Consider the following 17,406-nt stretch of genomic DNA (forward strand, 5'->3'; position numbering starts at 1 on the left):
AAATTTGTGTTTGAGTTCTATTTGTTTTAGTTTGGTTTAAGTATTCAAACATAAAACGTGTCAATTGACCATAACAGCTGTGTCTGCGAGCATTTTGTTGATAACTTAATTAAGTGCCAAGTGTATTTTTGATATTTGACTTACAAAAGAATGTGTTGTGTGGTTGCACCGAATTAAAAGCTGACTTCCTTTGTATTGTCATTTTAATTGTATCTTTTGTATCATATAAAGGAGGTTGAATAAAAGAAAAGCTTAAAAGTATGCAAATCCTTTATGCATAAAATCTAGCAACCCCAATCGTAAATTGGTTGAACTCATTCAAAATGATCAATTTAACATAGTTATAAGTATTATGGTGTATGTAATATAATTAAACTACCTTAAATTAACCTACTCATTTATAAATATGATCAAAGATAGCACAGTCACCAAGCGAAATGAATACTTTGTTAAATAAACAGGTTCGTTTCACTGATAGGATCATTGTTGAGAAGCAAGTTTCAGAGAATTCCTGAATTGGCACTTTGAGATATCTTCAAGGATGAGGAGAAATATCACTAATATTTGCGATGAAATCATGACATAAATATTTTACAATTGAGGAATACAAAATTTAGTTATGGTTTCACTAAATAAATGTTGCTAGTTTTTGGAAAATGGAATCTTGTTTAGTGGTGTATCAACAGTTGGTATGATCCTTATTTCATAGATTCCTGCTATGAATTTCTTAGTCATTCATGAAGTAGGAAACCAGATTAATCAACATCAACAAAAAGCAATAATGTAATACACAAATGTTCTTACATGCATCTAAGTGTTGTTTGAAATCAGTTGGAATAATTTTAATGATCTTTCAGTGTTGGGCATCTTGTAAATAAATATAATTTATATAGAATAATAAACAACTTCATTAGAAAAAGCGCTTTATTGACAAGTATTCTTGACACGATAATAAAACGAGTTACCAGCCCTTAAACAGTACATTTACTCCTCCCCCTCCATCCCGTAGTATGCTCAATGTCCAGCAGGGATGGATCACTTATTTTTTGGAGGTCCCTTGGTAACTCACACCCTCGTTTATAGTGTGGTCTATGATTTTGGACCCAGTTATGCTCGAGTTATCAAGAGAGAGGTGTAATTGAATTGATATACAGATGATTAGCAGTGGATGTGGTAAACTTCTTGTTTGCTATTCTTTTTGGTCTTTAATTTGTTAACCAAAACAATAGTTTGAGCACAACTTAAAATCTTAGTCATTGCTTATTATGGCACAATGAAATGCTTGTGGTACTGACTGATATTCCCTTTCACTGATATGGCAGTGTGTGTGTGGATGTGAGATAGCAGTGGATGAAACTGTTAACACATTATCCCCTAGTGATGACTTAACGGGGCGGGAGGTAGTAGCCTACTGCTGAGCTCTGTAGCATCATGGTCATGCATGATACACTAAAGTGGGTGGTATTATAGAAAGGTAGACAGATGTAACTCTATAATGATACAAAATAATCTGGAATATCTAGTTGCACTACAAACTACAGATTAAAAAAACTGATTTTTTGGACCCGTCTTTTTTTAACTCAAATTTTGCCCATGGTCATAATCCAATTTTGTGTCTGGATTTTAGACTTTTTGGTCTCAGATCTAAGGCAAACCAGTATCAACTGCAAACAGACAGATGAGCCTTTGCAAAAAGTAGGATAAAATGGGCATTTGGAATAAAGTGTGATCTCCATACAAAAATAATGGTTCTGTTTAGCAAAAACAAAAAAAGAACTCCAACTTTTACCTTTATTGAAGGATGACCGGGGATTTGGTGTTTTTGAGTCTATTCAGAAATAGCTTTAAAAATATGTTTCCTACTCGATTTTCAGGCGAAATGACAAAAGCTCCATGGGTTAATGTGTTAATGTTCTTTTGGTGGTAAAGATTGTGGGTTTTCAGGGCAGTGTTCTTGAGGAGCAGTTATGGTGTGTTATGTTGGCAGCAGAGAGAGAGACAGAGAGAGAGAGTAATCTTTGTTGAGTTAGTTACATTGTAGTTGTGATGTTCCATTGTCAGCAAGCAGGACCAGTTTTGTAACATGCTGTTGGTTGAAAAATATGATGTTCAACATTTGTAATAAATATGAATGGTAACTATATTTAATGTCCATTGCATCTATATAATTAAAAATAAGAAACAACAAAGTCATGTATATGGAAATATTTATATATATATTATGAACACAAATTGTCATTATACAAATTTTCACACACAGCCACCATCTTTATTTTGATTGCTGGAGTCAAAAGAGAGGAGTCAGATTCATTCTTTATCTGTGTCAGCATATCAGTAAACTGAAAGCATCTTGTTCATATGGATAATGAAAAATAGATAGTTTATGATATATAATCTTCAGCTTCATCTACTTTTGTTGGTTATTGGTTTTATTTCATGATTTGTATTAAATCTGCATATAGGCTACAGTATTCATTAATGTTACATGGAAGTCGATTAATTACTTTTAAAGTTTCAGTAAAAAAGATAAATTGCAATACTATAAGCAGTGATTAAATCTTTATTTAAATAAAAACATTAGAATATTTTACCTACATATCAAGCATCACAATTTTTGTCACTGAAAAAGCTAAACTCCCTAAACTTGGCACCTTCAGATGTTTGAAAACCATTAAAATGTGCCTGTCACAGGTGCCCCCAAGACTGATATGGGCTACAAAGGATATATGTATTAGAATACATTATGGTAGGTATAGTGTTATTAAGGTTAACACCTGTGTCTGACCTTTATAAGGATAAGCACATGGATACAGGTGATAATCTAGTGAATAATCCTCATATCTACCCTAATCGTTATGGCTATATACATTGTTAAAAATGATGTAATGTTTTGTTAAAAAGTAACTTTTTGTATATGGGCAAATTTGGTATATTTTACACAGACAGACAGACAGACAGACACCCACACATATCTATTTGACACGTAGCCACATAGCTTATATGGATAAATCTGGTATATTTGACAGAGAATGCATCAGTAAATGCAGCATATTTGACACATATCTCAGTATATGGGTAAATGGCATATTTGACATATCTACATGTGGGGAAACTATGGCATATTTGACATGTATCTGTATGTGGGTGGGTGTATATATATATATATATATATATATATATATATATATATATATATATATATATCATACTTTAATCGGATCTATATTTGGGTAAATATAGTATATTTGGCATGTAGCTATATATGGATAAAGTAGGTTGTATTGTCACCTGTCTATACATTCTTTTTGTAATGTCATTCTAGGTGCTGTCACATTGAATCTTCCCAGAAAGATAGATCTACAGGTGTGTCAGTTCCCATCCTTTCATTACCTGAAAAAGGAGCTTATGGACCATTCTCTATGCTACACTCGGAGTAAGACCTATGACAGTTATTATGTAACAGCTATAAGCAGTATAGACCCAGATTGGCTATTGCACAATGTGCCATGCAATCAAAGTCCATCATAATTGTTTGAAATATTTAGTAAGACAAGCAGCATGGAACTCAGTTTGCTGATGCATGCTCACACATTATGTATTTACAGCATAGAACTCACTATACTGATGCATGTTGACATGTGTGTTTACAGCATAGAACTCAATATACTGATGCATGTTGACACATGTATTTACAGCATAGAACTCAATATACTGATGCATGTTGACGTGTATTTACAGCATAGAACTCAGTATACTGATGCATGTTGACATGTGTATTTACAGCATAGAACTCAATATACTGATGCATGTTGACACATGTATTTACAGCATAGAACTCAATACACTGATGCATGCTCACACATTATGTATTTACAGCATAGAACTCAATATACTGATGCATGTTGACACATGTATTTACAGCATAGAACTCAATACACTGATGCATGCTCACACATTATGTATTTACAGCATAGAACTCAATATACTGATGCATGTTGACATGTGTATTTACAGCATAGAACTCAATACACTGATGCATGTTGACAAATTATGTATTTACAGCATAGAACTCCCTATGCTGATGCATGTTGACACATTATTTATTTACAGCATAGAACTCAATACACTGATGCATGCTGACACATTATGTCTTTACAGCATATACTCTGTATGCTGATGCATGTTGACACATATATTTACAGCATAACATCAGTATTCTGATGCATGTTGACACATATATTTACAGCATAATCTCAATATCCTGATGCATGTTGACATGTATTTACAGCATAGAACTCACTATGCTGTTGCATGTTGACACATATATTTGCATCATATACTCATTATGCTGATGCATGTTGACACATGTATTCATAGCATAGAACTCACTATGCTGATTCATGTTCACACATTACACATTTACAGTAAGATATTGTCATGAGTGATAGTTACACTGTTCCCTCTTAGTACACATTTGCATTTAAAATTTTCCAAATCCAGCAAAATTTATTTTCAAAAGTAATATAAATTTCAGACTGTTTGCCTTAAAACAGTAATAAGCAATCTAAACAATATTCCATAATTAACCTAGATCAAATTACCATATACATCCTCAGTATAGTCCAGCTAATGGGATCAGATGCCAATTTTACTAATTTGTTTTTCAGTATGGGCTTAAAATGTTTGAGTGTTCAAACTTTAGTTGGAATACAATTTCATCAAATTAGGTCTCTATAATCAAGACTTAAGTCCAGACTAATGTTTCTATTGGTGAAACCAAGTCAGGCCATGGCCCAATTTTAGTATTTTATCTTAAAGACTGAAGATACCTGATTAGTCAAACTAAGTCAATATTTCAGTTGAGTCATTCAATTTCTTGATTCTGTACTAAAGTTTGAGTGCAGGACCCTATGTTATTAAGATAGTTTATGAGGATGTAGGCAAAAATAGAGAGTGGGAGTGTAGTTGTTGATTGGGGTTAATGATGTTGGGATCCTGTGGGCTGTGACAAAAGTGGCAGACCCCCTCCAACAGGGCTCTCAAAAAAGGTCTTTCCCAGCTGATTGTAATAAACCCTTTCAATCAGATCTGGATTCAAGACCGGACTAGGTAAGGCCCCAATTTAACCCATTTGTTTTAAAGTTTTAATTCTTAGATTGAGGATGCTTGGTTGGTCAACTGGTCAAAATCATGTCAACACTTACATTATGCAAAGGTCAGTACTACAGTGGTGTGAAAATCTCTCAAATTGTCACTTGTTTACAGACAAGTAAACTGTCCAGATTTACTTGTTTCAGAGTTTTGTGACAACTTGCATTACATTTGGATAATTCTCCATAATAAAGGATTTTTGTTGTGTTTTTATTTTCAGTATGTTGTGATGCCTAACTTGGGACATTTCATCATGAATATATGTGCTTTCATTGTCATGAAATTTTGCATGTGCATTCATTGTCATGAAACTTTGTGCATTCATTGTCTTGACACTTTGTATGTGCATTCATTGTCATGAAACTTTGCATGTGCATGCATCCTTTGGCAAATTTAACTTACAAATCAACAGCAGGTCACTGTAATCTTCATTTTGTGCTTCACCAACAATATATTGTTCTTTTTTATGTCCATGTTCATGATATGGTTGTTTAACCTATCACATGCAGAAAGTGCATTGTTTCACCAAAACGTGGGTCACTGTGACCAAAATTATTTGATCATTTGCAGGCAAAATCTGATATCTTTGATTATTCTGTAAGTTGCTTCAGTTGAGATCAGTGAGCTTCAGACACTGCTAATATATGTGACCTACATTTCATGTTTTCATGCATGCAGACATTGCCATCTTCAAATAACCACTTGGATATTTTGTATTTCAGCAAAAGTTAGTGAGATGCAGACTATACCTGCCACTGCTGCCATTCCTGACACATGGCATATTTATAGGATGATCCATTTTGTGGATGCCAAGGGCAGTCCTCATTCCAGTGCCAAGCTTCCAGATGGCAGCACTCCAGCCTTACGTTTAATGTGGGCATGGCATCTTCTTATGGCCACTAAAGACAGGGTATGTCATGAACTACCTACCATACACATACTGTATTGCTTATTTGCCATTCTTCTCAAAGTATTAGCTCACATGGCCGAATGTGAAGTGAGCTTATGGTATGACCCAGCATCCATCATCTGTCATCCCTCATCTATTAGCTGTCCTCTGTTATCCAACTATTCTTCAGTACTTATATGTGAACACTCTAGAGACCTCTTTTCTAATCAGTTTTTTGAACTGATTTTATTTGTAAACATCAACATGACCTGGGTTGAGTTCCATTATGTGCAACACCCGTACATAATAATGAGACTCTTGAGGTCAAATTTCTGATTATATTTGAATCAGATTTGGTATGTAGACTTGTATTATCAAGATGTCAGATGAGTTTGATTATGAGCAACATCCAAATGTGATAATGAAAAGGTCTTGCGTCTGATTGGTTGAGTTTATAAACATTTCAGAAACCATATTTCTGAGCAGATTTTAATCCCAGCTTGGTTCAGTGATGAGTGAGATCCACATATATTAACAAAGATCCAGGTTGATCAGATTCTGGGAATCAAACAGGCAACTTCTGGTTACAGGCTCAACACTGTATCCAATGAACCATCGACCACAGCTCCCTTGGATTGGGATCTCAATGGTTTCCAAGTTATAACTAATATAAAAATGTATAAGCAGATTTAGCCTCTAGAGAGCATGTTTAAAAACTCTCTAAGGGGATAAATGTATGATGCAAACATACTGTGGTTTTTTCAGTAAATGACCACTGGTAAATTTCTAGAAGCTTAATTTATGGAATCATTGCAATGGTTCCTTTTGTAACTGCTGTCACAATAATTCCAGAGGTCAAACACACAGGTGGGTTAGTTTATGCCATTGTAAATATCATGGTATGAGCAGCTGGTTAACCTACTTAGCTACCTGCCTATCTACCTATCTACCTACACACAAAACCAATATACCAACTTAATTAACAAAACATATGTAAACCTGTAGTTAAGTTGGTTGAAAGGTGCACGTGCACATGTGTTCAAAGTCAGGTTGTGTAAAGGGTAATATTTTCAGGACATGTTGGAAGGTAACCATAGTTGACCGATCGCAACAGACTGCAGTTAAACATTTTTAAGTATTAATATAAACTGAATTATTGTCAGGCTGCACTTAAAAAGTCTGCAGAACTCAACGGTGTTGAGTATTTATGTACAGCTGTATGTTTATCTGTTTATCCGTCCATCAACAAATATGGTTTCAACAAGATAATTTAACAGGGAATCATTAAATTTCAACCAGATTTGGTTTGCAGATTTATATTGATGAGATCTCAAATCAGTTCAATTCTTGATCATATTTGTGAGTCTTTAGAGGAGTTATGTCTCTTGACAGCCCTGCTTGTGGGTTTTGGTTTCCACAAAATTTTATATGCAACTTTGTATTGATAAGACATTGAACATATTTAGTTTACCATATTGTATGACTTATTTACAGTAGTTGTGGCCCCTAATAGCCCATTCTTCTAGCTTTGGTTTAAGAGGATTATTGGATTTCAAAATAAATTTGGTATATAGCTTTACTTTGCTGAGACCTCAGATGAGTTTGGTTTCTAGCATTCCGTAAAATCATGCACAAGTGTTATGGCCCCTGTTAACCCATTCTTTGAACTTTGGCTTTGGCAGCATAACTTAACTGAGCATTGTTTGTTTTGAACCATGGTTTGTAATGCAGCTTTATATTGATGTAACCTATGGGAGTTTGATTTTCAATTTTAAAAAAAATTATTTACAGAAATTATTGCCTGATTGCACATCCACCTGACTTGGGTTTCCACAGCGGTTATTTACCAAGGATTGTTAGACTTCAGCCAAATTTAACATGCAGCTTATCTTGAGAAGACTTGATATAAATTTGATTTCCAATATTCCACAATGTCATTTATAGGATTTACAGCCCAGATTCCTCATATTAGTAACTTCTGTTTTCTGCAGCATACCTTTACTATTGATTGTTTTAAAAAATTTATCATGTAGCTTGATTTAGAGTCCACCTTGAATGAGTTAGGTTTCCAGCATTCCAGTCTATCATTTACAGGAGTTATTGCTCTTGATTGCATACTTGTCTAATTGTGAGCCCTAAAGATAACATTGATACAAATTGTTTAGTTTTGATTAAAATTGACATTATATTGATGAAGAAATTAATTCTCAGCTGTCTGCTTTCAATGATTACAATTGCATACAGCTTCATTTTGATACAGTCTTAGATGTAATTGATTCTCAACTTTTTCCTTTGCATGAGTTTTGTTGTAAGGTTACGATATCATTAATGAGTGGTGTGATTACCCAATTTTGCAGCTTTGGTTTTCATACTTGGATCATTTATTATTTCAAGTCAATTTTGTGTACAGCTTAAGATTGTCAACCTTGTCTAGAGTACAAGCTCTGCCAGTGTCTACTGACAGTGTCCACTGACAATGTCTACTGACAATGGAACACATCCTTGGATCATTTAGTATTTCAAATCAATTTTATGTGCAGCTTATGATGTCAACCTTGTCTAGAGTACAACTTCTGCCAGTGTCCACTGACACTGTCTACTGACAGTGTCTAGTACAAGCTATGCCAGAGTCCACTGACAGTGTCTACTGCCAGTGTCTACTGACAGTGGAACACATACTTGGATCATTTAGGATTTCAGCATAAAATTGTGAACCTTGTCTAGAGTGCATGCATTGCAAGTGTTCAACTGACAGCAACACACATACTTGATGAATGTATTGACTTGCACCCAGTGTGTCAATGTGTTGTTGAACACTAATATATACATACATAGATAAATAATACAATTTTTGACCTCTTGCATGAGTTTGATTGCCATCAATTTGTAGAGTAATGGCCCATTATTGTTAGTTACACCCACTTTTGTCAGTTTAAAGTGCTGATGAAGAAAATGTAGCAAGTGGGCCCCTTTGCAAGGCACCCGTCTCCAATAGCTCATTTTTTCATGGTTTATCTTAACATACAGTGGATGTCATCCCGAACAGATATGAATATGTGTCACCCATTGTACACATTTTCCCACCCACATTGTTCTATCTACCTGTCTGTCTTCTTGTTGATCTTAGTCTCTTCATCAAATTCACTTCTCACATATGTATTACTGTACACAGCTTAAGGCTGTACCTAGTCCCTTGAAAGCGATTAAACCTTGAATCTACTCCAGAATTTAAAATTATTTAAAATGATCTAAAATATTAAATCATTTAAATTGATTTAAAATATAAAATTGAATTGCTGAAATAGACTTATCAACGCATAACTCACTAATCCAGTTACAAATATGGTATGCAGTACTGCATTGCTATAAAAGTGGATTGTTGTATTAGGTAAAGTCTCCTTGTATTGAAGTATTTTATACATAAAATTACTATTAATCAATGAAATTGGATCCTTGACCATTCATGCCTTATAAAGAGACTGTCTTATAATGAGGTGGACTATAGTAAGGGAGTACTTTACTCAGTTAATTGTGTAATGTTAACCCCTACTGTAAACAGCACAGTCATACTCATGTTTGCTTTTGCATGCATAATATTGCAAGTTAGGGTTAACACTGCTCCTTTGAAATCATTGAACAAACATTGATGATTTGGGTCTGCTGGTACCGTATATGCTCATTTCTCCAATAACATTACATTAGGAATATTAGCCTGCTACTTTGCAAATCCAGCCCTACTAAAAGTCGAAAATAGTCTTGTCCTGTCTACGTTTAGATAGACAAAGGGCAATAACTATTGCCCATTTCCTCCCCTTGATATCACATAGTGTCACCAATTGTTAGCTTTGCTGTTGTGCAGTGCTATAGCCTCTGATAATATAGCCTTTCTCTTCTTACCTAGAGGCATGTCCATCAAGCGTTTTGAATTTATTCAATGCATTTATTCACATCCTGCAGGTTAAATACATTATTTTACAATTTCTTCCAAAATTTGACTGATTTTGTTCCTTATTGGGACTTTGTCTGTAAGACCCCATCCCACCACTCTATCGTTGACGTCCACAAGGTCATTCTGTGCTGAGCATGAATTGGACTTTATCGCTCATGCCGTTCATTGCAGAGCTTCTTTAACATCTATAACTTAGTATCACCTGATATTTAAGATCATGTTATTAATTTTCACACTGTTTTGATAGTCTATTGGTTTACTGAAATAAAGACCATTAGGGCCTTAGAATAATTTCACGACACTTTCATGAATTAGAATTGTGGTAATTTCACACATTACTATTCACTTAATATTTATGATCATATTATTTATTCTTCACAATGGTTTTGATAGTCTTTTGGTTAATTAATATTAAGTCCATTAGGGCCTTACTTAATGTTATCTGTCCGATATGACAGTGTCTTCTAGTGTTTTAGTAATTTCAACACATTATTTCTGCATTAATTTGTCCTTTTCCTTTCTCTTGTGTTGTTTCAAGGCCATGTCGTTAGAGTGCGGGAGGACACCCATGACCCTTGCATTGCATGTACAAAAGGCAAGTCTCAATCAGCATGCAAACATTTCAGTGTTTGGTTGGAAAACACATGGACTGCAGTACTTAAGAAAGTGGCAAAGGGGGAAGAGAGATGGTTGAGGTCATAACAGGATGCCCCTGACATCCTTAGTCTCCACCCCAAATCAGCCTCCATGGCAAGCTTTGTGGGGGATACTGGGATACTCCCTCCCCCCACTAAAGTTCATCACATGGAACCAACATATAAAGATACATCAAGGGATGGACACCACCCTTTGCTGGATAAGGTGCATCATTTGGTACAGCAGATGAATATGCAACTCTATTAATCTGAGCAAATAATCTGTCTCTTCCCATCTTTTGCTCCTATGGATACTTTCGGGGAATATTCCCCCAATTTTAGGCGACCCAGATGGGTTAAGCGTTCCCACATGTCAGAGCATGGCCTTCGGGCTGGTAAGTTGGGGTGCATTTGATTAATGATAGATCAACTGAACCAAAATAATAATAATACTGCTGCACCAACATCAGCCATCCAGCCGACGCTGGCAGTCACCCTGACATTACCAGCAGTCCAGCTGTCCCAGCATGGAGACCTCTTGGCTGGAATGGTGCAACCACACAGTGTTTATGGGGATCTTAGTGATAGATCCATCCATCTAGCTGGGCAGCTGGCATCATATCATTATTTCACTGGTGATTTCGATGAGAAATCTGCCTGATCAGCCACAGCTTTGGAGCGACCAGCACATGTGCTGGCCAGACTGACGTGTATACAGCAAGTCCCCAGGTCGACTTCACACTGCTTACACCAGCCTGCAGTACTGGAAAGGCCGACAGTGCTGGAGATGCCGGCAGTACAAACAGTGCCGGCAATGCTGGCTTATCTCTCTATGGAGAGCTTGTATCTTGGATGGATACAACTGAGTGGATTTGTCAGTGCCACCTGGCATGTCTTATGTTGAGCTAGGAGCTCAGCTGGATGAGAATCCAGTGCACAGTGAGTGTCATGAGTCACCAACAAACCTGTCTTATGCTGACCCAACTATGGAGCAGACCAAATTCAGCTTTCAAGTTGCCATTGAGGAAATTTATTAAGTGTTGGCCACTTTGGAGTGCCCCCCCCCCCTTCCACCTCACAAGACTACAAAGTCATGGCATTGGTGGATGTTGGAGAGGAGCGGGAGATGCCATCTTTCTGGCTTCTTCCCCAATTGGCAAATATTAAGGAGATTAACAACCGGCTTTCAGTTAGAATTTGCAACCCCAACAGCTCAGAGGAGTTCTTTTAAGAAAGCCAGGTTCTGGTGAACTTCACTGGTATCAGACACACTCCAACGACTTCAATACGGACCTTCTGGTGTTTGAAAAGAATATGGCAGAGGTTCACATGTTGGGTCCATTGTGTTACAAAGTAGATAAGAATGTGTTCCATGCCATGTTGAAGCTGGTTCAGAACATAGTGGCTGTACCTTCCATGTTAGACTTGGCTTTATTGGCAATCTTTTGACTCGCCAAACAATCAGAGGATAGTCACACATGGGAGGTGACAGCTTGGATTGCTTGTGTCCTTAATTGAGCAGCTCACCATACTATGGCCAATGCCTTGAAGGCTTTGGCCAGTTTTGATCTTATCCACCGTGATGCATATCTGCGGTCGGCACCACTTAAACTGCACCATATGCATGCTTTGTGGACGACCCTGTTTGGGTCTCCATTGATATTTGGAGGATGAATTGAAGATATTCAGAGGCAGGCAGCTCAGGAGCTACCCCTCCAATTTGCAGCTCCCCTTGGCACAGGCATTTGGACCCCTCAGCCCATGTGAAGGGATGCTCAGTGGCCTAGAGAAAGGGGTCTCTTCCAGCATGACGTACCCCAGTACTGGTCTCAACCCAGTTCCAAGAGGAACCAATCTGCTCAATACAGGAGGCATTCATACAAATGCAGGAAGAAAGAGACTTTCTTTGCCTTCAAGCCTCTCAGCCACAGATATTGACATTCTTCCCCTACTGCCTGTAGACAGCCTACTAGTAGGTGGCTATCTCCTGCGCTTTCGAGATCACTAGATCTCCCTCTTTGCTTGAGAAGGGTGGGTGACCCAGTTAATTTCAGAGGGGCTTTGGGTTTTGTTTTGTCAAGCCCCTCCCCTCTCTGCCTCCTGGAAGTTGTGACAGATCAGGAGAGGGATTCCTTACTTAGCAGGCAATGAAGATTGTGCGAAAACCACAATCCCCTGGGTTTTACTCAAGGCTGTTCCTGATTAAAAAAAGTAATAGCAACTCAGGCCTATAATTGATTTGAGTCTTCTCAATCAATTTATCCTTCCTCCAAAGTTCAAGATGGAGACAGCAAGGTCAATCCTCCTCTCTGTCCAATGGGGCACGTATGCTGTCAGTCTTGACCTGACAAACACATACTTTCACATCCCCATTCACTCCATTTCATGCAAGTATCTTTGCTTTGCTTACCAAGACAGTCTACCAAATTACATTTCTTCCCTTTGGCCTCAATATCATCCCCTGGGCTTTCACTCAGATGGATTGTGTTGTCTTTGTTCCAGTTGACATCCTTAACAGCCACTGCAGCATACTTGGATGATACCCTTCAGAAGCACATTGTAAGTTCAACCCTGCTTCAGTTCAGGAATGATCTTTCTGTTGTGGCTTATCTAGGTTTTCTAATGAACTTGGAAAAGTCTGATCTTCATCCATCCCAGAATTGGTCCATCTGGATATGGAGTTTTTCACCATTGAGAATATTGTGCTTCTCCCTCATGTCTGCATCAACAAAATAATAGAACTGGTTGAGTCAGTTTCCAACAAACCTTGGATTTCAGTGTGGGAGTTCCTGCGTCTCCTCAGTTCCTTCAATGCAGTGGTGGACCTGATCCTGCTTGGGCGCCTTTTTATGAACCCCTTACCGATGTCACTGCTGACTCAGTGACGCCCCTTCTCAGATCCCCTTGATCAACCCATCTGGATCATGTGAGAGATTTGATCCTTTTTGCTTCTGTGGTGCACCCTGGGTTGGCTGTCCAGGGGAATCCTGCTGGAGAAGCCCCAAGCAGAAATAACAGTTTGCACTGATGCCAGTTTGTATGGTTGGCGTGCGCACCTGTTGCCAGACTTCACTACCATATGTGGCATGTGGGAGCCAGAAGAACAGCCTCTTCACATCAACATCCTAGAAATGAAGGCTGTCATCAAGGCCTTTCACTTCTGGGAAGATTGACTCTCAGGCAAAGTGGTCCTCATCATGTCCAACAATTTGGAAGTGGTGACTTACCTCCTGAAACAAGTGGGCACCAAATCACCCAACCTGTGTATCCTGGTGTGGCAGTTTCTTCACTGGTGTGACAATCTCCATATCAGTGTGCAAGTCAGACACATCCCCTGCAGGCTTAATGTCCTGGCTGACACCATATCCAGGATAGGCCAGGTCCTTCACATGGAATGGTCTCTCAACCCAGCGATCTTTGTCTGGATCTATACCCTCAGGGGACAACGGATGATCTATCTTTTTGCCTACCTTCGTCTCTCCTGTTCCAGACCCAGAAGCTTGGGCTGTTAATGCACTGTCAATCAGTTGAGTGGGGTTTTGGGCCTTTACCTACCATCCCACAGTCCTCATACCAAAAATAATTCAGATGTTATTGGGTCAGAATTGCAAGATTATTCTGATTGCCCCTCTCAGGTGGGATAAGTCCTGGGTCACCGATCTACTCAGTCTAGTGATAGATCTACCCAGGAAGATCCCTGCCAATCCAAATTTCCTCATGCAACCATGTTTGAGGGTGTTCCATCTCTGCCCTGCCCGTCTTCTTTTACACGCTTGGGTTTTGTCAGGTCAGACTTGCGAATCAAACAATTAAAACCATTGATTGCAGAGAGAATCTCAAGAGCAAGACTGCCCTCCACTCTGAAGGCTTACAAGGGGAAGTGGCATGTGTTTAGGGAGTCGTGCCAAGCCCATCACATCATCCCATTGTGTGCCTCGGTCCCTCAGTTGGCTAACTTTTTTCTCTGGCTCTTTGAGGAGAAACAGTTGGCTCTGATCACTATCAAAGGCTATCAGTCTTTGATCTTGGACACATTCTGTCATCATGGCAGATGTGACATTGGGCATGGTAAAGATCTCTCAGATCTGTGAGCTAATTTTGATCTCCATTGACCAAAATCCATAACATTATTTCAAAAATGGAATTTGTCCTGGGTTCTAACTTGGCTCAACTCAAGCAAGTTTGAATGTCTTGCTTATGCTTCACTAATATTTCTATCATACAAGATCTGTTTCCAGATAGCTTTAGCTGCAGGGTCAGTGAGCTACATGCCCTTTCAGTTGACCTGAACTATCTTCAGTTCAGATCAGATAGTTTGGCAGTCCTCCTTACACAATCAGGTTTTGTTGCCAAGAATTGGTTGCCATCTGTAAGAAACCAATGAGTGTTGAGAGCAGCAGCCATGCAAGATCCTGTCCATGCCCTCAAGCACAACTTGAGATCCATAGAGACAAGTTGTGGCTCGTGCAAATGTATTTTCCTCCTGGTCAAGGCCAGAATGCAACACATCACCCTTTAAGCCCTTGCTTTTTGGCTGAAGTGAGTTATATGCTTAGCTTACTCTGAGATCTCTCAAGATCAGAGTTGCCTCATGATTATTACAGCTCATGAGATAAGAGCCATTTTTGAGAGCCTCACATTAAAATGCAACATTACAATCCAAGACATTATAGAAGATGTTGGCTGGCATGCAGAGTCAACCTTCTTGAGTTTTTGCCTCAGAGATGTAGCATCGCAGAGACAAACATTCAGTCTGGTAGGGCTGGTGGCAACAGCACAGATGGCCATCAGACCCAATTTGATCAATCAACACAGCATGTTAGCTTCGCTGGATTTGCCAGTGAAAATTTTGGTTGGTGCGATCTCAACTCCATCTTCTCCGCCATATATATGCGTCCCAGATGAATGGATCTCAGGCTGTGTTGCTTGGGTCATTAGGAGAACAGGTTGTTTTTCGTATAGGGAATCCAACCACTCTTCTCCAGAAGGATACCCAAGGTAGAGGCTGGATGCTCAACATCCCCTCCTTATGACATAATGTTTGTGTGTGCGTGATCTGGATTTGTAACGTAGCTTTAAAACAATTTCAGTCATATTGCCATATGTATGCAGTGTGGCAGTTTATAGTGATGTCTAACACTTGGGAATCATGCCACAGACATTTAATATAATGCCCCACCCAGTCACATTATCCTGATAACAGGTTGACCAGTCCTAACACTAACCTCTTAATGCTAAGCACCTAGCGAGGCAGCTGTTAGTATCATCTTCATAAGTCCTTGGTATGACTCGGGGTGGGTGGGGTTTCAAACCCATGACATCCTGCATCTTAGGTGGACACTCTAACCACTTGGCCACCAGAGCGGTTCCCTAATGTAATGTGATTGGAGAATGTATTCAAATGAGAAAGAAAATTTTTAAGTAAATTATGTTTCTCTGAGAATACTTACCCATTCACATTACTTATAAACCCTCCGAACCACTCTGCCATGCGAGCATCTGCGTTAACGTCTAGTTCAGCTAAAAAACTGGCAACACCTGATGGTATCAAGTGGATGTAATGGGCAAGAGTTACTGCCCTTTGTTTATCTAAAAATAGACAGGATAAAACAATTTTCATCTTTTAATAGGGCTGGATTTGCGAGGTAGCAGGCTAATATTCCTAACATAATATGTTGGGGTAAGTATTCTCAGAGAAACATAATTTACTTAAAAAATTTGCTTTATAAGATGAGTCCAACTGCAAACTGCGCAGATCCAGATCTGCCAGCACATTATGCACTGGCTGATCTGGGTCTGTGCAGTTTGGTAGGAGTAATCAGTAGAACAAACAACATAGACCCTGACCTGCAGGCACATTATGCAATGGCAGATCATGATCTTTGTAGTTTGCAGTTTGACTTAATTTATAATTGATTACATAAGATACATTATGTGATGACAGATGTGATCTTGGCTGAGACAAGAAAGTACAGTATTTCATGTGGATCAACCAACTTTAATCTAAATGGCTGGATTTGTGCCTGGGAATTCATTATTTTTTATTACCAATTATCATGTGAAAACAGTCAAATCCCATTCTATAATCACAGAAGTAAGTACTGACAAAACCATAACAAAATTAAATCCACAGTAACAATGGGTAATTGAAATAAAATGTCTGTACAATTAAAACCTAATCAATGGGCCAATTATCACAAAATATTCTGCTTGAGTGCACTCAAAACTCAAATATTGCTTCTCCAGTTAAACAGTTTTTGGTGAACTTTCATGAAAACAAACTTCAGTTTTCTCTCTTTATAATATACTACTTAGAGTCCATAACTGATGATCACATTATTTACTGAACCACTATATAATGTGAAAGCTTGTGAAATAACCTATAGATACAGAAAGTGGAAATTTGATAGATATTTTTTGTTACAGTAAAACATGTAATTTTACTTCATGTGAGAATTTTGCAGACTTATGTAAGAACTTGGTTAGATTCTGCCAGATTTAAAAAAAATCAGGTGACCAGTTTCTTTTTAATGATAAATCTTGTACTGTGAACCCATTAAATGCAGGCTAATGGATTCAAAGAAGGCTGCACATTAATCTTTTGCAGGATATCTTTATTTATTTCCTGTAGATAACTATTTGGTAACCATGAGGAGTTCTGTGAGTTTGAGTGTAAACTTAAATTGAGGAGTTTTGTGAATAGATTGCCTGGCAATTTTTGTACCCCCCCCCCCATGTGGAATATGGATGAATTAAATGTTTTGGTTAATGATATTTGAGGA

At 38.1% G+C, this 17,406-nt stretch overlaps 1 protein-coding gene across 1 annotated transcript in view; it reads left to right on the plus strand.

Annotated features, from left to right (window-relative positions):
• LOC149800900 (uncharacterized) overlaps positions 1-17,406 on the plus strand; it is a 163,781-nt gene that overhangs the window by 40,071 nt on the left and 106,304 nt on the right. Inside the window, exons 14-18 of the mRNA XM_089956750.1 lie at positions 3,323-3,433; positions 5,874-6,061; positions 11,837-12,031; positions 12,351-12,596; positions 13,127-13,183. Of these exons, the coding sequence (XP_089812876.1) occupies positions 3,323-3,433; positions 5,874-6,061; positions 11,837-12,031; positions 12,351-12,596; positions 13,127-13,183 (797 nt within the window). The remainder of the gene's footprint in view (positions 1-3,322; positions 3,434-5,873; positions 6,062-11,836; positions 12,032-12,350; positions 12,597-13,126; positions 13,184-17,406) is intronic.

The sequence above is a fragment of the Sinohyriopsis cumingii genome, chromosome 4, assembly GCF_028554795.1.
Source record: "Sinohyriopsis cumingii isolate HCF-2022 chromosome 4, ASM2855479v2, whole genome shotgun sequence".
Lineage (NCBI taxonomy): Eukaryota > Metazoa > Mollusca > Bivalvia > Unionida > Unionidae > Sinohyriopsis > Sinohyriopsis cumingii.